At 39.7% G+C, this 27,795-nt stretch overlaps 1 protein-coding gene across 1 annotated transcript in view; it reads left to right on the top strand.

Annotated features, from left to right (window-relative positions):
• The window catches only part of tnn (tenascin N), a 39,980-nt gene extending 12,185 nt beyond the window's left edge, over positions 1-27,795 (top strand). The window contains exons 5-24 of the mRNA XM_040144603.1: positions 924-1,057; positions 1,146-1,275; positions 3,208-3,390; positions 4,070-4,159; positions 10,689-10,952; positions 12,333-12,596; positions 13,156-13,419; positions 14,054-14,317; positions 14,893-15,156; positions 15,792-16,055; positions 16,689-16,952; positions 17,586-17,849; positions 19,575-19,838; positions 22,554-22,684; positions 23,347-23,485; positions 23,650-23,801; positions 24,361-24,457; positions 24,576-24,740; positions 25,320-25,483; positions 26,998-27,795. Coding sequence (XP_040000537.1) covers positions 924-1,057; positions 1,146-1,275; positions 3,208-3,390; positions 4,070-4,159; positions 10,689-10,952; positions 12,333-12,596; positions 13,156-13,419; positions 14,054-14,317; positions 14,893-15,156; positions 15,792-16,055; positions 16,689-16,952; positions 17,586-17,849; positions 19,575-19,838; positions 22,554-22,684; positions 23,347-23,485; positions 23,650-23,801; positions 24,361-24,457; positions 24,576-24,740; positions 25,320-25,483; positions 26,998-27,147 — 3,911 coding nt within the window. The 3' untranslated portion in view covers positions 27,148-27,795. The remainder of the gene's footprint in view (positions 1-923; positions 1,058-1,145; positions 1,276-3,207; positions 3,391-4,069; positions 4,160-10,688; positions 10,953-12,332; positions 12,597-13,155; positions 13,420-14,053; positions 14,318-14,892; positions 15,157-15,791; positions 16,056-16,688; positions 16,953-17,585; positions 17,850-19,574; positions 19,839-22,553; positions 22,685-23,346; positions 23,486-23,649; positions 23,802-24,360; positions 24,458-24,575; positions 24,741-25,319; positions 25,484-26,997) is intronic.

The raw sequence follows: 27,795 nt of genomic DNA on the forward strand, positions 1-27,795 counted from the left end.
TATTTTAATGGATGATCATAATTTGTATCGTCAGAATTTTAATATCATTTTGAAATTCGGAAACTAAAAGATTGTTTATTGAGATGTATTACCTGCAGCGTCTCAAGCATGTTTCAGATCTGTACAAGCTGATCTCCATATTATACTGAACTGAGCTAAAACAAGTGACTGCTGATAACTTAAATTAAGAAATCTATCTAAAATGTATGGCACTTTGAAAAATTGTCAGCAGTAATGTGGTTAGTGGGCTATAGTATTCAAATATATTGATACGGTCTTTTAAAGCCGATGAAGCTCGATTCACCGCTAAACCACAGCCAGCATCACTGTTGAGTGTGGTCAGAGCGTGTGCTTTGTTGCACCTGTAACTTCATCCAACAGTGATGGCATGGGGTCCTGGAGTACACCTGTAAATCACTGCAGCACAGTGAGAAGATTAACCAAATGGAGGTCAGCAAAGACAAGTTTCATAGGTGTTGCGTTACCCTTTAACATTCATTACTAAATGTGCAACAGCCAAAGTTAAAATTTTAACTTTCTCATCAGGGCCGTGTGGGTGTGTTTTCGTTACAAGCAAATAACCCAACACCTATCATCCCATTTTATATCAAATATTGCTAAATCGTGATTGGTGCACAGAGATGCAAATCACTTTATACTAATGAGAAGAACTCAAAAAAAAAAACAAAGATACAAATAATCTCTCTTGAAATATCCAAAACTGTTCTGTCTTTGGGTTCGGTTATTAAGTGAGGGTAAAAGACATAAAGACTGACAGGGGGAAAACAATTAGGATGCAAAGGATGCGAAGGATGCAATTAAAGTAATAAAGTAATAAAACATTATATTTAAATGTCCTGCAACCTTTATTAAGTGTTCACTCTGTGTCTTTCTCTGCATCTACGTCTCTCTTTGTCTTTCAGTCTTTGGCCCTCAGGGTCTGCGATTGGTCCAGGTGACTGATGTCTCTCTCTTGGTTGAGTGGGAGTCCGTTCGTGGGGCAGAGTATTACATTTTGAAATATTATGGAAAGGATGATGACAGTTCCCTGAACCAGGTAGTTTTTTTTCCTTTTTGGTCATATCAATAAGTATGTAAAATAGAGGATGAATAAAACATCTTTGTTTCGACTCATTGTATCCTAGGTTCAGATTCCCAACACAAACACCTCCTACCTCATCACAGGAGTGGCTCCCGGGATCACCTACATTGTCAAGGTGTACGCAGTCATCAAAGAAATCGAAAGTGAGGGAGACGAGATTGAGGCTACCACAGGTGAGCACCAGCAGCTGTGATCAGAACTGAAAAACATCATTAACAGCATTAAACTTGTGTTCTCTCTGACTAAACGAGTATTTTTCAGAATGTGTTTCATCACTGGTGAAGTAGAATAGGGCTGGGTGCTGCATGTTGCCTTTAAATACGTTGGTGGTTTTTAGAGCAAAGACAGATGGGACCTATTGATGACTCTTGTTTGGAATGGCGGCCAGGTATGGCCTGCAGGTGGGGGGGATTTTCTATGGATTAAATGGTCACAGTTGACGTCAGATGTAAGTTCAAGTTTGATGAGGCATGGAAACCCTTAAATGTCAAGGTCTTAAATGTTTAGCGGAAGGAGGTGTCGCAGCATAAGAAATTAGATTATAAGGAAGAGGCAAGTGCAAGGCAAGAAGATGGTTAGGTGTGAGGTGACAAATCACTGCAAAGTTCAAATACTGACTTTGCATATTTGAACAGTTACACTTATTGAGATCACTTGGGCAGTCACATGTTTAAGGTACAGTGTATATTCATGCATGGATGGACAGTCCATTCCACTTATGCTAAATTACTTATAGTTACTTGTGCGAGATGAGGAGTTTTTTCCTGTACTTAAATATAAAATTATATGAAATGCTATGCTAAAAAGCAAGGAACAAGCTGAAGCTTGTCATTACTATATGTTTCATTAAGCGTTGGTTTGTTAACCATTAAATTTAAAGGTATTTACAAGGCAATGACTCCACAGATGTGCATAATGGAAATCGAACCTACTCACAGATGTGGTAGGACACAGATGTGAGGAGAAAGAGATTACTAGACAAGACTGGTTGGCGTGAGTGAGTCAGACAGACAGAGGGAGAGACTGAGTTTGACTCTAATGTGTGGTTAGTCTGGTTAATCATGGAAAATCTCACAGAACATGGCCTTCCCATATGCGCATGAGAAAGCACACCATCATCTGGCTTATGGTTGTGTGAGGGGTACACAGCATGAGGCAGTCATTTCACTGGTCACATAGTTTTCAACTTCAAATGATGATCTACTTCAAAAGAGGGTTCAAGTGAATGATTTTCTTTTTTTCCTAGGAAAACTACAATAGCTCTCATTTTTTTTAAAAAGTGAACCCTTTTGATTTTGTACCATTTGTTTTGTTTGGATGGTTCACACTGTTCTGTCTTTTTTTTTACCATATGTCGCAAATCCTGACATTGCTCGTCTATGCTAATATTCACCTATCTGTACATGCAATTACATATGTTTGTAAAAGCGTAAAGTGTTTCTAATCTTTGCCAAATACCCCTGTCTGCGTGTACCTTTGAATATAAAGACAAGCTAAAGTTTATTTTACACTTTAAATATACCTATCTTTGACATTTTTGACTTAAATGGTGTGTCATGGGTCAAAACATGAAGAAAACAATAATTTAAGTACATTATTACCCTGCCTCTGCAGTCACATTACAACTTTATTTGAGAATTCCATCACCTAAAATCGATTATTTTTCTAATCATGTCACTGGCAATCACTCAGGGCTTACATGATCATTTTATGATATGTATATGATATATACATGATATCACTGACAGTCATTCTCTGCTGGTTTACATGCTTACAATTAAAGTAAAATGCATTTAAACTTCAGCCTGCACTTTTCCTGACAAAGGTGACTTTAATTTTTATAACAAGACAAAATAAAAATATTTTTGGATATGTTTGGTTATGGTATTTTCTTAATGGCCAAAAGGGAAATTCCTGCTTGGCGCCTGTTCCAGGAAGGTCACATTTTTGGGTGGTAGGGATTCATTGTGTTGCTCAAGGACATGTGGGAGCAGAGCAGGGCAGATGCTTGTGATTACTGGGGCTTTAATGCAGGCTTTCCAGTTTGAGGCTCATGTCTGTACACCCAGTTCCACCTTGTTGTCCAACACTTGTATCCTTCCCAGATGTCTCAGCTATTGATGATATTAGAGTTCTTGGCCAGACAGAAGTCTCTATCCAGGTGGACTGGAAGAACCCACCAGCTGAAGTGGATCACTTCAGGCTCACACACACTGACCCGGAAGGACAGGAAGAGGAGCTGAGTGTACAGAGGAGCCAGGAGGCGCGCACCAAACACACTATTGTGGGTATGTCCTGTAACAGTGTAAACACAATTTGAAGAAAAGACATAAATACTTTTAAAAATCCCTGAAGCCCCTTTTTTATTGCTCTTCTGTTTCTTACTATCCTGCCTGTTTGATACTTCATAGTAAACATTTTTATGTGAAGTAATTTGTAACTTTTGTTTTGAAAATTGCTACATTTTTAGGTCATTACTTGCTTACTTAAAATCACATACAGTAAATATACACACTCATGCACACACATGCAGTATGTACTGTATGTGTAAATACAACTCTGAATTGTATCAAATTATCAATATATTATATAATACACATAAGTATAAAATAATGTCATATAATGTAAATACATTTAAAAAAATCAGAATATTACATCATATATTTCTGTCACATATCATTGTATCACAAACATGTAGTTGTAAAGTATAGTGCAGTGGTTCCCAACCATTTTGGCTTGTGAGCCCTTAAAATGAAACTATGTCAACCATTTTTTTTCACAAATCAGCTTACAGAGAAAATATTCAGTATTACACATGAGAAAAATCAGATATTTTATCTGTTTAATCATCTTGTTACCCTCAAGATTTACCTTGGGTTTGGGAACAGCTTGTGTAGAGCATTTTAATAGTACAAAATGCAATTTTTTGCACCTTTCCCATTTTAGAGTTTACATGTCTTTCTGCAGGTCTTTATCCAGGAAAAGAGTACCTGATCTCAGTGCAGGCTGTTAGAGGAACAACTGAGGGGAAACAGTCCTCTGTAACTGGTGCAACAGGTAAGTGTCACCACATCAGCATTCTCGAGTTGTTTAGGCTAATGTGGTTATTATCAGTAAGCACAAAATGGGCCCAGTTTTCCTGAAATGGAGTAATGACATGCAGAAATTGCAATGAGACTGCATTTGAGCGACAGCTGGCTGTGTCTCAATGTCAATGACACTTAAACCACTTATTCCACTTAGTTTTGAATTGGGTGCAGCATCAGAGACAACTCTAACTCCTGTCAAGCCATCTATAATTCACCGGTGGTCAGAAGAAAATAGGAAAAACACATATTCTGTCACACAAAATTCTGACATACCGTATGACCCAACCTGGCATTACCTTCCACACACAGCCAATGATAATAACATAATGAATAAGGCCAGCAAGAGGCACAATCATGGGTTGATGTTGGAGGGGTGGAATTTACAGTCTAATGAACTGGACAGTTTCTACTGGCTGCGGCGAGCGTGGTCACAGGCGGAAACACGATATGAACAGGGTAACGATCTCAAGATGCTCCCTGATGGTTGCGGTGAGAAGGTACGTGATTTCCAGAGTCCATCTGGTAATGCTGGATTTTAGCACTGTGGCACTGTGTCCTGTATATCTGGTCTAACTGTGTTACTTGACTGGTGTTAGGACATGAGGAGGAATTCATTTTACAGTTACCCTTTAAAAGCTGGTCTATGATTCAGTTGCTTTTAAGTTATTATTTAAGTGACTGACAAATGGTCCACAATGGCATTTCAGATCTTGAGTTACTCCCATTATTCTGCTCATTTGTGCTTTGTTATTTTCTACTTTTCTCTCTTTCATGCCCTTTCCTTTCTTTCCTCCTTCACCTTTGCTCTCAGCGTAGTCAGTTCAAAAGCAGTGTCCAGGTTGATGGCTCTTCATTTTTTAGACCCTGAGGCGGCCATTTAAATGGTTTTTAATCATCAGTATTAGCAGGGTGTTTTCAAGACTCACCTCTCTTCTTTTGAAGCCAGTCAGGTACTCAAGGGCCCCTGTCATCGCTAATCTTTTTTTCTTTGTGAGTGTGCCACCTAATTAGGTGTGTGTGTGTGTGTGTGTGTGTGTGTGTGTGTGTGTGTGTGTGTGTGTGTGTGTGTGTGTGTGTGTGTGTGTGTGTGTGTGTGTGTGTGTGAACATGCTAATCTCTGCCAGACAGACAGTGGCTTGTCTCCACTCCAGTAGCTACAATCCTTCATTTTAGGTGTAGCATGAAAAGGCTTAGAGGTGTTTGAGGAGGATAGTCCTCAGCTCTACTTGCCAGCGAGGATGGGTTGGTTTCATGATGACTGGCATGACGCAGCAGAGAATGGAATCACCTACTATCACATCTAACATGCTGTTTGCCCTGGGCCAGCCTGGTTATACGAGGTGAAGATAAAAGGAGCACAGGGAGAAAATATGGACAATACACAGAAAACAAAGCAACGGCAATAAAGAAAAAGATGACACTTAGTGCTGTGGGCTACAGCAAGAAATGAGGATTAAAAAATGAGCAAGAATAATTGTACAACACAGGGACAATAAGAATACAATGAGAAATCAAGATATTTAAAGGGAAATAAAGAGCAAGAATAATTCAGGATATAAAAATAATGGGTCACAAAGAGGCATTTCAGTGACATTACGTAGCAGTAAATAATACATTACTGTGTAGCTCCAGCTATATGAAATGAGCTTTGTCCCCAGGGGCTATAGCTGACTTCTTGCATTATAGATGCTCCATTGTAGAAAGATTTCCCTACATTTCCTCTACACTTTTACCACCTGTCTTCCATTCTTTCTAATTTCTCTCCATCTCAGTTTTGTTTCACAGTTTACTGCTGGCACATTTTTAATATACGGTAGTCCGTCATACCATGCCCTTTCATTCCTCTGATTTAAAAAGTGAAAACATTTCTCTAAATCTTGCTGATTTATGAATTAAATTTCTTTCTTTTCTTACCTATTGATAACACAACATTCAATATTTTACGTTTTAACAAAAAAACAACAAAAAATTAATGTACTACATTTTAAACTCCCACCAAACAATGACAAATAAACACAAAAACTGGTTCATGAATTAGCAAGTGTGAGAATATATTTATCTTCTCTTTGCAAGATGACACAGGCAGTTCTATGGCTTAAAAATACTTGTTTTGAGGATGCTTTGAATGGTGCTGGATATGATATGAACTTCGATTTCAGTGTGGACTTGCAACTTGTTTAATGTGAAGACTGGAGGGAACTGTGTGATATAGTTATTGAACTCTATATTTAATATTTATGGCTGGATTTCCATATGTGCATCCAGTGTGGCTTGGCCCAGCCTGTGGTATGTTGGAATTATGCTGGTCTTTCAGCATATACACGGTCAATATGTACAGTATGTGTAAAGTAAAATGATTCAGTGGCAGCTAAAATTTATGAAAAAACCAGAACCAAATGAATCTCTCTTTGGATCAGATGTTTCATATTCACTCATCTGCCAAAAGATTATAAGGCGTATAAACACAACACACCACGGCTGCTTCTGCTGATTCTGATTCAATAAAGTCATTTCTAACGCCCATATAACCAAAAGCAGATTGGTTTGACTTGGACAGAGAGAATGGATGTAGGGACTTTATGTTATCTGGACACACTATAGCACCAGATGTGGTCCAGTGGGAACACCACTGTCTGCTCATGCTTGTACATCAGAAGTTTTTGAGCCAGCTGTGTGTAGTAGACGCCAGAAAAATGACAAGTGAAAATGTGAAAAGGGACATTTAAAGAAGGTAATGGGGATCCATAAAGGATTCATGAGAGGTCAAACCTAAGCCCACAGAGTGTATGTATAACTGATCTTTATCTGTACATTACAGTGGAGTAGTGAGAGAGCGCTCTATTAGCCTACTCAAGTGTGTGTGACCATGAATGCACATGTGTCTGTAGTATGGCTAAAGTACAGGAAAGGGTCTGTTCTGCATGTTTTACATGTGGTGACCTTTGGAGGAGGGTCGGCAATAAGCACAAATAGAGACAGATATATAGCATAATATCCTTTAAAGTGGGTTTTTTGCACTCAGTTTGTGTGTTACAGTAATAACTTCTTCATATGTACAGTGCATGTTGGGTTTGCCATCATACATCAACAATTTGTTGACTTATTCACATAATACTGCATCTTTAATTTGAAACTCTGTTGGCTAAACCGTGAATGGGTGGATAATTAGAGGATGGTTTATAATGGCTAAAAGGGGGTTTTACATTATCTATACAATGTGGTGCTCTAGATGTTGACAAATAAACAGGTAATCTCTGTCATAAAGAATTATGAGCTGATTACAGTACATGTAGATTGTAAGGAAAACAATGTATAAAAAAAGCCTATAGTAGCCAGGGACTCCCCCTCAAAACATATGTTATACATGACATACTGTAGTTTTTAAAAGAATGTTACCTCATTGACACATATTTTCCCTTGGCTCCGTCCGCAGACATACATGGATGTGTGGTTTCCATTGTAAAGTGAGACTGTGAAGCTGCAAATGATGAAAGACGGCCTGTCACTATGCGCCTTGTGGTCGATGCATCTGTTGAAGCATGCCACCCATTATGGATAAGCTGTTTTCCAAATGGCTGAAGCCACAACTCGTGTTGTGTAGCTCGGTAGCTACTGTCGCTACACAGCTAGTGGGGTACAACGTCTGGAGTAACTCGATCTATCACAGACTGTAACTTCAGAGTAAATGCAGGCTCCCTCAGAAAGAAACAGCACTCGGAAAAAAAGATCTAATAACATATAGAAACTGTCAGGCAGCAGAGCATATGAGCAAAAAGAACAGCACTTCTATGCTCAGAGGGTACCAATATGACACCAGAGAGGGAGAAGGAAACCTGTGTTCTGACAGAGAAAAAAGGCATAGTTGAATACAAGCTTTAGTCAGATGGTTGCAAACCAAATGACAATTCAAGATCATTTGTGGACCCTCCTTCAAACTATCAAATGCTTTTAACTTTCATGGTTGTTTGGAGGTGTAGGACTGTTGTAAATCAGTTCAAAACTTGTTCATTTAATTTACTTTTATGGAAATGATACATCACTTTGGGTTACAGTACATATAACAAAAAAAAAAGTGTACATTAAAATATGAAAATACACAGGGTTCATCCTCTTTAAACTCTCTGTAGCAAATGATAAAAAATGTTCCTAGTAAAAACTAAACATGTATCAAGGGGTTGCTATTTTCTGTACATTTTCCGTCCAGTGTTGTCTTCAAGCACTGGTGTATGCGTTATTTCTAGGTAGCTTAGGGAAATGACAGCACTGTAGATATTGTAGGCTATATGGTGATTAGACTGCTTCCCTAATACATTTCCCATTTACATGTGTAAATGACAAAGTGCAATGGGCACTTGGCCTTTGCAGACTTACCAGATTGGCTACTGGACTATTACAAGCGCAATTTTTCAAATACAATTTAAAAGATACTGAAATAAGAATACTACAAGTATGTGTGACTGCTCCTCCCCAGTTGCTGCCAAATTACAAGATGCAAACCCAATCTATCTGGTGGCCCATGCTGTCATCCTGTCTGCCAAGTCATAATCACACAGTTCCACGGTTGGATTACTGAATGGCTAAGTTCCTAGTGGGCCAAAAAAGACCAAAAGGAGACACAAACCGACCACAAAAATCTGGGGGTCTTCCTCCTATGACAGAGGGGCGTCTGTTATTTTATAATCCATCCATTCACAGTTCTAGTATGAAACTGTGAAATTGTTAATTGTAATGGCAAAAGGTTCACAGACTGTGTGAACATTCGGCATGCCACAAAAAAGAAACTAAATGCCATTGTTTAGTTTTTTTTCATATTGAGAGAACGTGCACTTTTCACAGCTTCCAGTACAGTATTCAAAGAAACTGAACCAAACATTTAGATCCATGTCTACATGCTGTGCTATTGTGAACATGTACATTCTTGTAAATATATGTGTTTAAATAAAAGTGTGTTTCTACATGAATGAGCTACTAAGTGAGCATTCTGAGCTTACTTATAACTTATATCTGTGGTTTAGCTCATGACAGAGTGTCGAGCAGTGCAGCCACAAGGACAGAAAAGTGACAGCAGGTGAAGAGAGGAGAGGCGAAGAAGGGATGTAGAGTTAGACAGTTGTATAGTTCCTTTCTTCTCACAAATGCATCATCAATCAGTTTTCATGATGCAGACTGTGCACTGACACAAGACTGACCTTGGCTCGAGCACTGCCACAGAGGAATAATCTTAAATGATGATTGCTTTTACATTTCCCTTCACTTCCTCTGTGTCTGTCTTACTACACCTCTGTGACTCTTTCTCTTGTATTTTCTGTCTCTCTCTCTCTCTTTGTTGATCTCTCGCTTCCCTTTCATTGAGATTCCCTCGACAGAGACGTACGCCCATCCACACACATGCACCACCCGCCTGCTCCTTCCATATGTCTCCAGTGATTCCTCAAGCTCACTGACTTTACAAACAGAGGCTCTGTCTTCTGCTCTGCTCCTGCGTCCTCTTCTCCCTGCAGCTCCTCATGTGGAGTTCAGTGTACAGGACAAGACCGCGGGTTGGGTTGTGTGCTCATGATGTTCCTTTGAAGAGCTTCAGGGAGCTCTTTCTCAGAACCAGAGCATAAATTTTGCTTTGGTTCATTTGTCATCATTTATTTTTGTGCAAAACAAAGCTCTGAATGACAAGCTTGCATAAATTTATAATCAAAAAGTTTTGCATGCCACATACACTCTCTGTCAGCTGATTGAAAAAGAAAAACAGCAATGACATTTCATCAAAGGGCTCTATAATTCCTTCCTGCCAAACCCTACTGCAGACTAATGCTTACTCTACCTACTACATGCTGCTGTTGGTGGTTCTACTTTCTACTCATCTGCTTTTTCCACTCACATCAATTCAGTGCAGTTATGGCTGTTGTAAGCAAGAGTCCAGGCTCAAACCCACTCCATCCATCCTGTACATTATGCTATTTTCATACTATGCTAATTCTGCCCCATGAGGTTTACGTAAAAAGAATTCCTGTTTTGTTGAGCCTGTCCTCCCAGGAAAAGCAATGGCATCAGTCCTTTCAGCAAGTGCCCCAAAATTACAGGGCAGTATTAGTCATTTGTTCAACTATGTAAAATGACCTGTGGTTTTAGTTTTCCTTAATTCTTGTGGTCTGGAGATTATTACTTTCTAAAAGTACTGATATGGAAGTGTTGCAGAACCTGGACAGTGACACTGTAGAGGGGTTTCACATTTTGTCTCCTACCGACAATTGCCATGATCTTTCCCTACACTTAACCAGGTAGTAAAGGTTAAGTAAACGTTACCAAACCTTAAGAGATGGCAGAACTGTTTTTAGGACGGTCATTTTGATATGACTCATGATATCTTTTTTCTACACCCTGGGTGCAGTTGAATTATGCTTCTTGCACCTTGGACAGGATGGAAGGATCAGTGACAGAACTCCTCAGCTTCTCTGGTTGTTTCTTGTTCTTTCTTATCTCTTGTTTCATCTCCTCTTTAGACATTGATCCTCCGAAAAATCTTGTCACAACTGAGGTAACAGAGGACACTGCAATGGTTTCATGGGATCAAACCAAGGCAGAAATAGAAGGCTACATGCTGACCTACACCTCTGCTGAGGGCTCCAGTTCAGAGATCCCAGTTGGCCGTGATAGCACCTCATACAGGCTGATTGGCTTGAGGCCTGGAGCTCTCCACAATGTCTACATCTGGGCCTTCAAGGGCGACAAAGTCAGCAGGAAGACTTCAACAGAAACTGAAACAGGTAAACTTTGAACAAGACCTGAGTTCATTACAGGATAATTGGTTTGATCATTTGTGTGTACCCCCACAGAAGACCCTTATATGCAGGTCAATGGTGGAGAGTAAGTTTAAAAGGTCATCTGATTACGCTGCAAAGGTAATACACAAAGGATAAGCTACTGACCCATATGGGTGCTACATGCTGGTGAACGTGTAATATAAAAACAGATAGTCTTATCCTCTGTACACTTTTTTAATGTCTGTGCAATGACCTGTGATGATCAGATATCTCAAGTGTTCCAGGCATTATGGTTTCTTTTCTTTCATCTTTATAGCCCGTGAACAGAGGGATTTTGACTTTTAAGTGTTTCTTTTTTAAGCTCCTTGGTGCAAAACACTCTTACATCAAATATCCTCTGTACAATGCACCAATCACTTCCTTTTGATCTTTTGTGTGTTGGTTTTCTGCATAATTTTCTTGTCTTTTTTGTGGTGGCAAGAAGTGAAAAGCATAATTGTAGACATTTTACACTTAGCACACTAACCCCTCTTTACCTAACTACCAAGAGAGAAACTTCCACTCTCAGTGAAAAAGGCTATTTAACATAATTAGACTGGACACCTCATTTAAAGGTGTTTAGTTTAGCCTGAGGCTGAATGTCCGTAAGAAGTTCTAGAAGGGCCAATCTTGCTCGGTCAACAAATGCAGCTATTTTGTATCTCTTGTGTTCTGCTAGCTCTTAATGTGCCAGTCGTGAAGGTTAGCAGCTGTTGCTGTCTGCTTGCATTTATGTTTCTGAAGAAAGGCAGCAAAAGAACAGGTTTGATTACTGACTGGTATTGATCCAAATTAATTTAAAAATTCAGTTGAACACAGGGATCCAAAACTTTCAGGACATTTACAAACTCTGTTGCTTGCAAGTATTGTGTGCTGCTGTAGTTTGCATGTTTTTAAATTAACACAGGTCATAATATAATAGTACCCCTGCCTTCATAAAATAAGCAATGTGATATGTTATGTCAAACTTGGATTTGAAACAGAAAATTTGTCAAATATGTTTTTTTTTCATATTAAAATTTTTCAAATTGAAAGATTTGTTTTAAATTTTCCTCAATTTCATTTTTCATTAAACCACAGACAATAAATCTGTGTGAAGAGAAAAGGACAAGCTTTCATCAAAAGACCAAAAACCATCAAACCTCTCGACTCGGTTTAATCCAAATTTGACATCTTCCCCAGTGTTTCTAGTGTTGACATATTCCCCAGTGTTTCTTACAGACTGACTGGAGGTTATGTGTAACAGGTAACTACACACTGCTGTCTTATGTGGTTTATGTTATGTTTGCACTGGATGTAATGATGTCTTTTAGTAGTCTCTACTAACCATAACTCCCCATGCAGAGGTGGATGCCCCTACTAACGTCTTGGCCCAAGATGAGACAGAGTCCAGCTTCAGGGTGTCCTGGGATCACACTCAGGCAGGAATTGATGGATACATCCTTACCTACAGCTCCTCTGAGGGCTCAAGTTATGAAATCCCATTGGGGCCTGAAAGTACTTCTTATGTGCTAACTGGCCTGAGGCCCGGGGTCCTCTACACTGTCCACATCTGGGCTGTCAAGGGGGACAAACCCAGCCGGAAGATCTCAACACAAGCTGAGACAGGTCTCAGAGCTATAACTTTCTGTTCAAATCCATAGCACTTAATTATCTGACTGGCTAATGTCAAATTTGCAGGAAACACCTTTTCCTGTGCTCAGCATATTTCTCTGTCAAATGAAATGATATACAGATGGGTCACAAATTAAAGGAAAAACAAACATACAGTGTCTTAAGTAAGTTGTCAGGCCACCATGAGCCACCAGAACAACTTCAATACCCTTTGGTAATTATTCTACAAGTCTCTGCAACTATACTGGAGGGTGGAGCACAATCCTTCTGAAAGATATTCCCTCACCTGGTCTTTGAGAGTGCCTTCTAAAAGTCAGTTGAAAATCTCCTAATGGTGCACAATTAGGTTGATATTTGGTGGTGGCAAAGGCCACAATAATGACTTGCATAATTTTCATACACATCAAACCATTTAGTGACTCATTACGACCATCTCTATTCATTAAGTTTCACCATTCATTTATTCAGGTTTTTCATTGAATTTGTCACCCATCTATATAATGTAGTTTGCATCAGTAGTGTATTAATATCCTCTATTAACATCTTCCTCTAGAACTGGATGCTCCTGGTAACTTCTTAGCCCAAGATGAGACAGAGTCCAGCTTCAGTGTGTCATGGGATCCAGTCCAGGCAGAAATTGATGGCTACAAACTAACCTACAGCTCCTCTGAGGGCTCTAGTGAGGAAATCCCATTGGGGCCTGACAGTACTTCTTATATACTAACTGGCCTGAGGCCCGGGGTCCTCTACACTGTCCACATCTGGGTCGTCAAGGGGGACAAAGCCAGCAGGAAGATCTCAACACAAGCTGAGACAGGTCTAAGAGCTATAACTTTCTGTTCAAATCCATAGCACTTAATTATCTGACTGGCTAATATCAAATTTGAGGGAAAAACCTTTTCCTGTGCTCAACATCATAAGAACGCTATATATATCTCTGTCAATTGAAATGATACACAGATGGGTCACAAATTAAAGGAAAAACAAACATACAGTGGCATAAGGAAGTCGTAAGGCCACCATGAGCCACCAGAACAACTTCAATACTCCAGAACACAATATATTTCTCTGTCAATTTAAATGAAACACAAATGAGTCACAAGTTAGAGGAAAAACCAACATATAGTGTCCTAAGTAAGTTGTTGGAGGGTTGAGCACAATCCTTCTGAAAGATATTCCCTCACCTGGTCTTGAAGAGTGCCCTCTAAAAGTCAGTTGAAAATCTCCCATTGGGGCACAATTAGGTTGATATTTGGTGGCAGCAAAGGCCACAATAATGACTTGCATAATTTTCATACACATCAAACCTTTTAGTGACCAATCATGACCATATCTATTCATTAAGTTTCACCACTCATTTATTCAGGTTTTTCATTGAATTTGTCACCCATCTATATAATGTAGTTTGCATCAGTAGTGTATTAATATCCTCTACTAACATCTTCCTCTAGAACTGGATGCTCCTGTTAACCTCTTAGCCCAAGATGAGACAGAGTCCAGCTTCAGTGTGTCATGGGATCCAGTTCAGGCAGAAATCGATGGCTACAAACTAACCTACAGCTCCTCTGAGGGCTCTAGTGAGGAAATCCCATTGGGGCCTGACAGTACTTCCTATATGCTAACTGGCCTGAGGCCCGGGGTCCTCTACACTGTCCACATCTGGGTCATCAAGGGGGACAAAGCCAGCAGGAAGATCTCAACACAAGCTGAGACAGGTCTCAGAGCTATAACTTTCTGTTCAAATTCATAGCACTTAATTATCTGACTGGCTAATGTCAAATTTGCAGGAAACACCTTTTCCTGTGCTCAACATCATAAGAATGCTATATATTTCTCTGTCAATTGAAATGATACACAGATGGGTCCCAAATTAAAAGAAAAACAAACATACAGTGTCTTAAGTAAGTTGTCAGGCCACCATGAGCCACCAGAACAACTTCAATACTCCTTGGTAATTATTCTACAAGTCTTGGCAACTATACTGGAAGGTGGAGCACAATCCTTCTGAAAGATATTCCCTCACCTGGTCTTTGAGAGTGCCCTCTAAAAGTCAGTTGAAAATCTCCCATTGGGGCACAATTAGGTTGATATTTCGGGGCAGCAAAGGCCACAATAATGACTTGCATAATTTTCATACTCATCAAACCATTTAGTGACCCAGCATGCTCATCTGTATTCATTACGTTTCACCACTCATTTATTCAGGTTTTTCACTGAATTTGTCACCCATCTATATAATGTAGTTTGCATCAGTAGTGTATTAATATCCTCTTCTAACATCTTCCTCTAGAATTGGATGCTCCTGTTAACTTCTTAGCCCAAGATGAGACAGAGTCCAGCTTCAGTGTGTCATGGGATCCAGTCCAGGCAGAAATTGATGGCTACAAACTAACCTACAGCTCCTCTGGGGGCTCTAGTGAGGAAATCCCATTGGGGCCTGACAGTACTTCTTATATGCTAACTGGCCTGAGGCCCGGGGTCCTCTATACTGTCCACATCTGGGTCGTCAAGGGGGACAAAGCCAGCAGGAAGATCTCAACACAAGCTGAGACAGGTCTCAGAGCTATAACTTTCTGTTCAAATCCATAGCACTTAATTATCTGACTGGCTAATGTCAAATTTGCAGGAAATAACTTTTTCCTGTGCTCAGCATCATAAGAACGCTATATATTTCTCTGTCAAATGAAATGATACACAGATGGGTCACAAATTAAAGGAAAAACAAACATACAGTGTCTTAAAGAAGTTGTCAGGCCACCATGAGCCACCAGAACAACTTCAATACTCCGGACCCCAATATATTTCTTTGTCAATTGAAATGATACACAAATGAGTCACAAGTTAGAGGAAAAACCAACATATAGTTTCCTAAGTAAGTTTTTGGAGGGTTGAGCATAATCTTTCTGAAAGATATTCCCTCACCTGGTCTTGGAGAGTCCCCTCTAAAAGTCAGTTGAAAATCTCCTAATGGTGCACAATTAGGTTGATATTTGGTGGCAGCAAAGGCCACAATAATGACTTGCATAATTTTCATACTCGTCAAACCATTTAGTGACTAATTATGACCATCTCTATTCATTATGTTTCCACACTCATTTATTCAGGTTTTTCACTAAATTTGTCACCCATCTATATAATGTAGTTTGCATCAGTAGTGTATTAATATCCTCTACTAACATCTTCCTCTAGAACTGGATGCTCCTGTTAACCTCTTAGCCCAAGATGAGACAGAGTCCAGCTTCAGTGTGTCATGGGATCCAGTCCAGGCAGAAATTGATGGCTACAAACTAACCTACAGCTCCTCTGGGGGCTCTAGTGAGGAAATCCCATTGGGGCCTGACAGTACTTCCTATATGCTAACTGGCCTGAGGCCCGGGGTCCTCTACACTGTCCACATCTGGGTCGTCAAGGGGGACAAAGCCAGCAGGAAGATCTCAACACAAGCTGAGACAGGTCTCAGAGCTATAACTTTCTGTTCAATCCATAGCACTTAGTTATCTGACGGGCTACTGTCAAATTTGCAGGAAACACCTTTTCCTGTACTCAACATCATAAGAACGCTATATATTTCTCTTTCAAATGAAATGATACACAGATGGGTCACAAATTAAAGGAAAAACAAACATACAGTGTCTTAAGTAAGTTGTCAGGCCACCATGAGCCACCAGAACAACTTCAATACTCCGGACCCCAATATATTTCTTTGTCAATTGAAATGATACACAAATGAGTCACAAGTTAGAGGAAAAACCAACATATAGTTTCCTAAGTAAGTTTTTGGAGGGTTGAGCATAATCTTTCTGAAAGATATTCCCTCACCTGGTCTTGGAGAGTCCCCTCTAAAAGTCAGTTGAAAATCTCCTAATGGTGCACAATTAGGTTGATATTTGGTGGCAGCAAAGGCCACAATAATGACTTGCATAATTTTCATACTCGTCAAACCATTTAGTGACTAATTATGACCATCTCTATTCATTATGTTTCCACACTCATTTATTCAGGTTTTTCACTAAATTTGTCACCCATCTATATAATGTAGTTTGCATCAGTAGTGTATTAATATCCTCTACTAACATCTTCCTCTAGAACTGGATGCTCCTGTTAACCTCTTAGCCCAAGATGAGACAGAGTCCAGCTTCAGTGTGTCATGGGATCCAGTCCAGGCAGAAATTGATGGCTACAAACTAACCTACAGCTACTCTGGGGGCTCTAGTGAGGAAATCCCATTGGGGCCTGACAGTACTTCCTATATGCTAACTGGCCTGAGGCCCGGGGTCCTCTACACTGTCCACATCTGGGTCGTCAAGGGGGACAAAGCCAGCAGGAAGATCTCAACACAAGCTGAGACAGGTCTCAGAGCTATAACTTTCTGTTCAATCCATAGCACTTAGTTATCTGACGGGCTACTGTCAAATTTGCAGGAAACACCTTTTCCTGTACTCAACATCATAAGAACGCTATATATTTCTCTTTCAAATGAAATGATACACAGATGGGTCACAAATTAAAGGAAAAACAAACATACAGTGTCTTAAGTAAGTTGTCAGGCCAACATGAGCCACCAGAACAACTTCAATACTCCAGGACCCAATATATTTCTCTGTCAATTTAAATGATACACAAATGAGTCACAAGTTAGAGGAAAAACCAACACATAGGGTCTTAAGTAAGTTTTTGGAGGGTTGAGCACAATCCTTTTGAAAGATATTCCCTCACCTGTTCTTGGAGAGTGCCCTCTAAAAGTCAGTTGAAAATCTCCTAATGGTGCACAGTTAGGTTTATATTTGGTGGCAGCAAAGGCCACAATAATGACTTGCATAATTTTCATACTCGTCAAACCATTTAGTGACTAATTATGACCATATCTATTCATTAAGTTTCACCACTCATTTATTCAGATTTTTCACTAAATTTGTCACCCATCTATATAATGTAGTTTGCATCAGTAGTGTATTAATATCCTCTACTAACATCTTCTTCTAGAACTGGATGCTCCTGGTAACTTCTTAGCCCAAGATGAGACAGAGTCCAGCTTCAGTGTGTCATGGGATCCAGTCCAGGCAGAAATTGATGGCTACAAACTAACCTACAACTCCTCTGAGGGCTCAAGTGAGGAAATCCCATTGAGGCTTGACAGTACTTCTTACAGTCTAACTGGCCTGAGGCCCGGGGTCCTCTACAGTGTGTACATCTGGGCAATCAAGGGGACCAAAGCCAGCAGGAAGATCTCAACACAGACTGAGACAGGTGTCAAACATCACTTTTTGTTAAATCAAATTACCTGATCAGTACATCAATGTTTAATCATTTAGATCTTAAAGTACCCTATAACTACAGTTGTTTTGAAAAGACAACAAGGCAACTCTCTTGTAAACCCCAAAAGAAAAAAATGTATTTCTCGCATCGTTGACTAATCTTAATCTCCCTGTTTGTTTGAAGCAGTTTTCCAATGTATTCTTCCCTCAGTTCAATCAGCTATTTGTCAACTCTCAGTCAGTCATATCTAGAGCAGAAGGAGGCACTCAGGGACGTTCTTTCCAAGTAACCAAAACACCTCCATTGGCCTCTCTGGAAGACCAGCTGCTCCATACATACTATGGTTTTACTTACATCACTTACACCTTGGCTCTGTCATGCAGGCTGAGGTCAACCAACATGTTGGGGAACCTCACCTCAGCTTCTTGTATCCAACAATCTGATCATTTCATTTACTACCCAAGGTTTGTGACAAGAAGTGAAGGTTGGATTGAAGACTGACTCAGGAAACCCAGACCTTTCTTTCAGCTGTCCCTTCACTAGCATGATCTGATATAAAGTCTGCATTACTGCAGCCAATTATCCTACATTTCTTGCTCTAACTTGTGTGTAAAATCTTAAATCTTGATCTACTCCTTGGGCTAGCTACCCACACATCTGAATTCGGTAACCCAACTTTTGAAGAAGAGGACAATGGAAGGTCTGGAAAGACTCATTCTTGACAGGTTTCTTGAATCCGGATGTCCATCAGTAGTTTCTTGGGTCTCCACAATCACAAAAACTCTTCATCTTCTAAACCCAGCTCCATACATCTGCTTGTATGACAGAGTTGAGGCTTGAAATTATTCTATGCAGAGATGCCACACATTTTCAGAAAGCTCAGAAGGCCAAATATTTTGAACAATCTGAAATTTCCCTGCAACATGCAGATACACAAGATACAGAATCTAAAACTGTGAAAAAGCCAGCATCTGTGAGTATCTCCTGAATATGATAATACCAGAGTCGATAAGTCTGTCTCCAAAGCAAATGCTGTGTCCAGAGGGGAGCCCAACAATATTTAGTCAGTACATCTTAACTTCAGGCATTTTAAACTCAGGCTATTTCTCTCCCAGGTTGGACAGTCTGCATGTTTAAAGAGTCAATTTTTTATTCATCGAAATATGCTCTTTGCCAATCAAGTATTTCCCCCAGCTCTCAGCATTTCTGGCTGAGCTACTAGGTTCACCCAGCCAAAGGCCTGGTTGTAGTATTGGTGTCCCATGCTCCAAGTTGTATCAGCTCTTGCTGTAACCATGATTCTTTACAGAACTCGATGTTCTTACTAACTTTTTTGGCCCAAGAAACAGAATCTATCTTCATAGTGTCATGAGACCAATCAGTACAGTCAGAAATCAATGGATATAGCCAAAGATCTGTTGAAAGCTCAAATACAGAGACCCCTTTGGAGCCCTTTGGAGTCCTCATGTCATTTACATCATCAACATTTATGAGGGGGCACAAAGCTATCAGAATTCTACATTTGATACTGATCTTTTTTATGTTGAAATATGTTCACATAATTACAATTTTTCCTGATTCATAACAATCATGTTACTAATATTTGTAGAAAATGCATGCTAAATTGTTTCATTTCCCTTTTCAATGAGAAATGAAAGCAGTACATCAGTGTGCATTAGTAGTTTATTAACAACCTCCACTAACATCTTCCTCTAGAAATGGATGCTCCTGCTAACCTCTTAGCTCGAGATGAAACAGAGTCCAGCTTCAGCTTGTCCTGGGATCCAGTCCAGGCAGAAATTGATGGTTACATCCTAACCTACAGCTCCTCTGAGGGCTCTAGTGAAGAAATCCCAGTCAAGTCTGACAGCACATCGTACAATCTGACTGGCCTAAGGCCTGCAGTGCTCTACACTGTCTACATCTGGGCTTTCAAGGGAGACAGAGCCAGCAAGAAGACCTCAATACAAGCTGAGACAGGTCAGTACACTATGAACAGATTTTTTTTTGATCCTCCATGCCTCCATCAGGTTTGGTGCAAATTGGAGCAATACTTTGCGGAATCCTTCTGACAAATAAACAACCAAACAAACAAAGAAACAAACCAGGAAACAGACACGGGTGATTACATAACCTCTTTGGCGGAGGTAATTAACATAAACATGTTAAAACATGCAGTATAATGATGATAAGATAGCTTCATAGGGCTGTGATCCTTTTTGTTGTGTTGTTAACAGTTGTGGCAGTCTAAATTTCTACCAAAGCATCAATTTATATACAGAAAAATTGACCAATAGACGCCAAACTAATGTTTTCCAGTTAAGGGAGGCCTTAGTCTGATGGTTATGTGAGCCAACTGTGAGAATTGCTGGTCTGTTAAAGCTAAAATCAACCATTAATTTAAATCCACTGAAACACCCTAAAACAAAACAGTTTGATAGCCAGAAATCTGGATTTTTTTTTTAGTATATACTTTACTGTTTTTAGCAAGGCTAGAAATTGGTAAAAGAACACTTGGAAGACATGCCACACAAAAGTAACAAAAAAGTCACGCAGCTTGATTCTGGATTGTTTTTTAAATAGTTTTCCTACTAAAGGAGGCATCAAAAAGCTGCGCAGGGCCCATAGGCCACACAGCTGTGGCGCTGATTTAAAAACGGCTGTGATCTTAGCACAGAGCTGCCTCTCAGTAACAAGTTCCAGGTACAGTTGAATAAACAAACTCTTAAACAAAGACCATAGTCAGAGAATGCTGATAAGTCATGGTCTGCTAAATGTGGCCATAATGGGGGGAAATATTGATTCTACTGAAGCAGAAACAAATAACTACTATGAAGCAGTGTCATGTGCAGATGGCAAGAATTACAGGAACTAAAATTTATAAGAAATTTCATGATTTTCATGTTGAAAAGTATAAATGCATTGAATTTGGTTATGGATACCGCAACTTGTGCATTTATTGTACTTCTTTTATGTTGTTTCTTATGACATTTCTGCATATACTGGTATTCATGGGGGTCAAGGGTTAAGTACCAGGGATCAGGGTATAAATCTGGGTAATTCAGTATGAGCAGAAAGTTCTCTGGGATGCTTGCATCATGTTTGAAACTTGTTGAAGTTTTTGGTATGTGTATAGCATCTGTAGCCTCTGCAATGGATTAGTATACTCTTAAAAACAGCCCGTACTGTCAAAATGAGTAATTCAGTCAAACCGTAGTAGTCTACCACATCTGAAAACCAAATTAACCTGGGAATTAATTGATTGTCTTTTTAAAGATCATGATGTTTTTGAATTATACACACTAAAGTGCAAGCCATAATTTTTGATGTCATATGATATGTGATTTATTAAACTACAATTTACAAAAATAAAAGTTTTAAACTGCCAGGAAGCACCAAAACTCCTGCTCTGACAGTAAGAGCTTTCCACAGGCATGGCCAGGTGACTGGGTATGCGTTGTTACTCAGTGTGGGGAAAAAATAGCAGTGGCAGTACATGGTGAATGTGTTACAACAGAGGAATCTTTGTTTGAGCCAGATGATCTGTAAAATCCTCTGGGAGGTTAAAGCTGGCTCTTTTTCAATTAGGCAGCAAATAGCTCGGTTTTAGATTGTAAACTTGTCTCATCGTAACTCATTACAAACCGTCACTAGCTACAGTCCAATGCAGTGCTGGGTTCAAATAGGAAAGTCATTGTGTCAAAAGAAATCATCTGGGATACATTAAAGCGTGTGTTATTACATTTGTGATTTTATTGGACCTTGTAACAACCATCATTGACGTGTGAGTTAAAACTGTCTCAAACCAGCATCAGCGTGTTCCACAGAGTTTTTCAGCAGCATTGTTTTCCACTAATGATATTGATGGTACCACTTAATTTGTTATTCTCTTCACACTTTTTACCCCTAATAAATTTAATTACCAGAAAAGCTGTTAGAATTTTTCAGTGATAGTAAAGCTTACAATTAGAGAACTCCTAAATAAAAATAGAAGGTAGTATTTTTAGCAGAAGAGCACTGAAAGTATGACTCTTGATTTGAATTAATAACAGATTTTTTTGGGCTGATTTTGTAACCTCATGGTGACATACACTCCTTCTAATAACTCAAGCCGGGGGATGTTAAGACTACCACTGTTACAGCAGGCATGTGTCAAGCAAATTATTTCAGCGTCTGTTACAGTTCAAACCTCCAAAGCATTCAAGGGAGGGAGAGGATAGCTGCCAGTTTATCTGTAGAGGCAAATTGTAACTCTGCAGGTGGATGGTAGTCATATCTGTTGTTCATCTGTTCAGGTGGAGAGAGGCTGAAAAGCTATACTGTCAGATGCATTAATCTTGCGCTCCACATTTAGGTTCATTAAGGGAGTAAGAAGTGATGAATATCGCACTGCAAAGGTTATTTGTTAGTGCGTGGAAAACACTTGATTCTCATATGAGTATTAGAAAGGTTTGTAGTCCAAAAATAAAACACATATAAAATGTAAAAATAATACAGAAATTATTAGAATGATGATTAAACAAAAACACTAAAACTTCTGTTTACTCACAGTTGATTCTTTTTCCTAGTTTTAGTCAACTCACTTAAGTATAAGGGCCAACAAAATCCTCTACTGACCCGATGCAGATGTTAAAAGGTGTCTTAATACATAAATGAATGTTCTTGAGCCACTCCGATTTATGCTCTTGCCCACAGATATTGATGCCCCCAAGGACCTGAAGGCTACAGAGGTGACCCTGGAGTCTGCTTATTTAACCTGGATTCCCACTCTGGCTGACATTGAGGGCTACATCCTAACCTACAGAGATGAGGATGGCAACATGGAGGTACTGAGCCGTGAGGTTTAACACACACATTTTCTCACCCAAACAGAAACCAAACCACACGAAAAGGTATTCAGATGCAAAGATCATCTATAAAACCAAATACGTTAGATTTAAAGTTTTGATTGCAACTGTTATATTAAATTTGCCAAGGAAACAGCCTCTTGTGGAAGAAGGCTGAGTTTGACCGTAAAGGCAGATAAAGGCCGTTCTACTGTACAGTTGCTTTAAGTATCCTGTGACAAAAGAGGAATAATGAACTATAAGATACTGTGTTTAAAGCCCTGTCTGTGCCTTTACAGGCATGCAAATACAACTTGGAAATCAGTTAATTTACTGTTTGGAAAAGGTTGAGGCGAAAAGATGCACGTTCAAAGCTCTGTAGAACACTGACCTCTTGTGGCCAAAAACAAAATTAATGGACATGGATGAAGTAATCAATATATGCCTTGATACTTTAAGATTTCAGAAGAATGGAGGAGCCCATTTAATGTCTGTCTCAATTTGAGGTTTAAGACAGTAGCATCACTCATACAGAGAACTTGATCAAAGGCTATTTTTTCATATCGGGAGGTCATATACTATGCATTATATGAAGCCATTGCATTATATGATACTAAGTGCTCAATAAAATTAATTTGTGTTGCTTTGCGTGCTGTGGTCAGACTGTTGAAAAGCAGATCGGAGCCAGTGAGAGCAGTTTTGCTGTATCAAGTCTGGAGATGGGGAAGAGGTACATTGTCACCATCATTGCCTACAGGGGCAACAAGAGGAGCAAGGTGGTGGAGACCATCTTTAGAACAGGTCTGTAGACACCACTTTGGGTATTATTGTCCTCTCTAAGACCATGCATAACATGTATGATGCTCTTTCCTGTCCTGATATGTTATTTTCTTTTCTTTACTGTATCATGTGATTGTACATCTTATTGGACGTTACTAATGTTCACATCACATCCCCCTCCCTAGTTGGCCTCCTGTACCCCTTCCCCATGGACTGTGTTCAGGTCATGAAGAATGACAATAAGAAGAGCGACATCTACACCATCTATATTAACAGTGACCGCTCCAAACCAATTGAGGTCTACTGCGACATGAACACTGATGGAGGCGGCTGGCTGGTACGGCTTATTGATAAACTCCAAAATATGTAAAAACTATCTTTTACATAAGGTTTCATAATATTGATAAAACCTTTTTTAATGATTATGTGGGCAGAATTTATACCAGCAAATATTGACAGAGCATTCTGACAATTTTACCAATTTCAGTTTATTCATCTCAATGAGAACTACTCAGCCTGTGAAAACAGTTGTATAATGTCTTCTGTGGCACTGGTGAGAAATTTCCAACGTCTGAAAAATAATCCTGATGATGTCCACATGCTGTTGAGTTGCATTTTGGGAAATGTAGGATCCAGTGTGTTTGGAGCTTGACTTTAGAAAATATCTCGGCCTCTGCTGTTCAATTTTGAACAGCAGAGGCTTTTTTAAAATCTCTTTCTTTTGAGTCCCCCAACTTCATGGGAGTGCAATACTAAGTCACTGGAGTACCCCTTTAATGATACTAACTGACAGTTACTGCTACTGGCATTTTAGTGGTGGAAATGTTAGCCAACAACCCAAAGCAAATTGTCCGAAACTTTTGTGAAACAACCGTCACACTGCTTGCTGCTTTCAGGTGCTCCAGCGCCGTACCATTGGCAAGCTGGACTTCATGAAACGCTGGAGACAGTACATAGCAGGTTTTGGCAACATGACAGACGAGTTCTGGATTGGTGAGCACGGAATTGTTCTCAGGGGTTTTCCGCAGACACGGAAACTTGCATATAGTATATGAACAGTAATGGAGTATTCCCTCTCTCCTTCACATTCTCTGTTTGTCTGTTCTCCCAGGTCTGGATAAGATATATGACCTCACCAATACTCCTACTCAATATGAGCTGCGGTTTGACTTGGGCCTGGGCTCAGAGAGGGCCTACGCTGTATATGACAACTTTAAGATTGCTCCGGTCAAGCAGAAGTTCAGGCTCACTATTGGCAAATACAGTGGGACAGCAGGTGGGTCTTTTGATCCTAAAGTCTTTTCCAATTTACAGGTAGTATGAAAGACTGAGACTGAGCAGACAACATGTGCAGCTTATTATTTTCTCTCTGACACTTTATTCAAATAGGAGTAATAGAGAAGAAGAGAGGGCAGGCATTGCAATGAGACAGACAGGGGTGTGAATAAAGGGGTTTCAAGCACTAGGCACCCCACCCATCATTCTGTGGGGTGCCGGGAAAGCAAATACACACCAACAGTAGGTGGGATATTTGTTTCAGAAACTTATATTCCGTCAGTAATAGACAGTAGCCATATAGGGAAGGCGGTGTGTGAAGAAGCCAGTGTTTTATCGGGTTTTGAAGCCAGACAGAAACAGATGCACAGCAAGTGGGATGCTGTGTCTGCACAAACTACGGTGTGCTGAAACAACTATACTGTGTGTCTCTCATTTTATTAAATGCCTTCCACCAGGGAGCTAATGGAAGCGAAAGGAGTGAGCAGCAAAATCTGACATATTTTCTGGGTAGAAGTGATTTTATCTTAACATTTTAACAGTGCTAATTATTATTGTGATTATTGTTGATGATCCCCAGGTGATGCTATGACCTACCACCAAGGCCGACCCTGGACTACTATTGATTCAGATAATGACATTGCCCTGGGAAACTGTGCCCTGACCCACCGTGGTGCCTGGTGGTACAAAAACTGTCATCTGGCCAACCTGAATGGCAAATGGGGAGACAACCGACACAGTATGGTGAGTGAGAACGCAGGTGGATCTGCATTGGTAAACTGTGGTTTAATGGATCATGAATGCACAATGTAATTTTCCCAGTGTGGGTTTAAAGGGAGTTCTAAAAAGAGCAAAAGGTTTAAAAAAAAAAAAAAAGGAAAGGGGCAGCTAGTAGAACGGTTCATTGGCGGTTCAATCTCCGGCTCCTCGTGTCCAAATGTGTCCTTGAGCAAGAAACTAAAGCTCAGTTGCTTTTCAATGGTCAGTATCTTTCATGGTAGTTCCCTGCTGTCGCAGGAAATTTACTATTTAAATTCTTTGTCTAGAGTTTCATAACGTGCAAAATTCAGCATCAGCATACATGCACAACATATCAACCTAAGTGCTATAAATCATACTTTTATGTTATTGACATTTATACTTGGACTGAAAACAACAGGTGTTGATGGTTTAACATCATGGACAAGGTAGAGAAATTAGCTCGGTTTTCTGGTGTAGTGTGCCTTCACACCAGTAGGTGGCAGTGATATGTTTGACACTTTTATACTAACCAAAGTTACCAGTGACAGTCTTTGGATCTTGGAAACGAGGCTATCAGCATCATGCCCTCACTCCATCCTTCCTATTAAATTATTTTACTCTCCAACTAAAGTTAATTTTAAGTTAGTTTTAGACCGACTTGATTATAGCAAGATACACTGTAGACTTTTTGTCCAAACAATATTCATCTTTCATAGTCATGAGTAATAAAGCAGTTCGACTCTCATTGTTTACCAGTCTGAATGCCCCTTCAGCCCAAAATGAGTGTGTGGAAAATAAAATACCTCTGCCAAGTGATAAAAAGAAATGCTTCTCTTGTCAGGATTGACAACTGTTAAAATGATATATAAAAACTGCAGCTAACCATCAGGATCAAAAAATGTATCATTGTTATTTGGGATCCTTACTCAACGTCCTTACAAAAAGACAAAAAGGGCGCTGACCGTTAAGGCTGTTCCCTGGTCAGCAATCAAAGGCAACTTCACCCCAGCCCACTTCTGTTTGTTTTGTTTTGGATTGTTGAGGTGAGGCAGAAATGGCCTGAATCCATCAGCAGTGATAAGAAAACACATTTCTCACACCGGCTATAAACTATAAGTGTTTCTACCAGGCTGATAGGGTAACAACAACAGTTATTATGTCTAAGGGAGACTGATACTGAAGGAAGTGCCGGGGGATTTCTTTGTTCTTGCCGAGATTTCCTCCATAATATTGCCGCTGCAGATGTCTCCTGCAATGTTTTTCGGCAAAATGCAATAACAGTCAAAACAAGTTTGTACTCACATGGAATGAAGCCAGAGGCTGATATTTATTAGTGTTTGTCATTCTGCCTGTCCATCATACTGCCTGCCTGTTGTGAGATTTCATGCTTCTGCTCTCTGTTTTCTCCCTTTCTTCCCACATCTCCTTCCAACCATTCTTTGTTTTCCCCCTTTAACTCTGCTCTTCCTTCCCTCTTTCCAATCTCTTTCTCTCTCAATCTGCTGTCCCGCTGTCAGGGAGTGAATTGGGAACCATGGAAGGGCCACCTGACGTCCCTGGACTTCACAGAGATGAAGATCCGACCTGTGGGAGCCTTGTCCAGCAGGAAGAGGCGATCACTGTTGGCCAGAGAGAAGAGCAGAAACAAGAACCTCAGAAAAAAATAAAGGAGCACCTCCTTCTAAAACCACAACAGCCGTCTTCAGCCATGTTAACCTGCCATCACACTAAACTGGGATATATCTCCTCCTTCTAGTGTAGCTTGGATCACCTGTTTTGTTGCTCTGACCACACAAGAATTCCCACTGATCTACATGTCTCTATGTGTCTCATGTATGTGAGGGGGAGGGGGCGTGTCAAACAGGGAAAAGCTCATATGCAATAGTAACTTATTGTCTGTTTGTCTACAGTGAGATTCATCAAAAATTCCTAGGTTTAGTGCGATTGTGGGAAAGCGGAAAATACAAAACTGACTTTAAAATGATTTCAAGTCAACATTATCAGTTATAATGAATTTGTAATTTTAAAAACTCCTGTTTCATTGATTATGGTAGAAACCTCATTCATAATTCAGGAAACAGTAGATTTAAGTAAAGTTGGAAACTAAGAAATCCAATTTTCATCCAATTACTGCATTAATTTTAACTTTTTCTTTTTTAACCTCAGGGCAGCAGCCCAGGTTATTTGTATAATATTTGTCAATTTCATGTTCTATGAAGAATTTCAGTAGCAACTTTTCCTGTGTATATTAGTATTGTAATAATAACAGAAAAAAAAAAAATGGTAGAAATGGTTCGTGTGTTTTTTTTTTTTTT

The sequence above is a fragment of the Xiphias gladius genome, chromosome 14 (genome assembly GCF_016859285.1).
Source record: "Xiphias gladius isolate SHS-SW01 ecotype Sanya breed wild chromosome 14, ASM1685928v1, whole genome shotgun sequence".
Lineage (NCBI taxonomy): Eukaryota > Metazoa > Chordata > Actinopteri > Istiophoriformes > Xiphiidae > Xiphias > Xiphias gladius.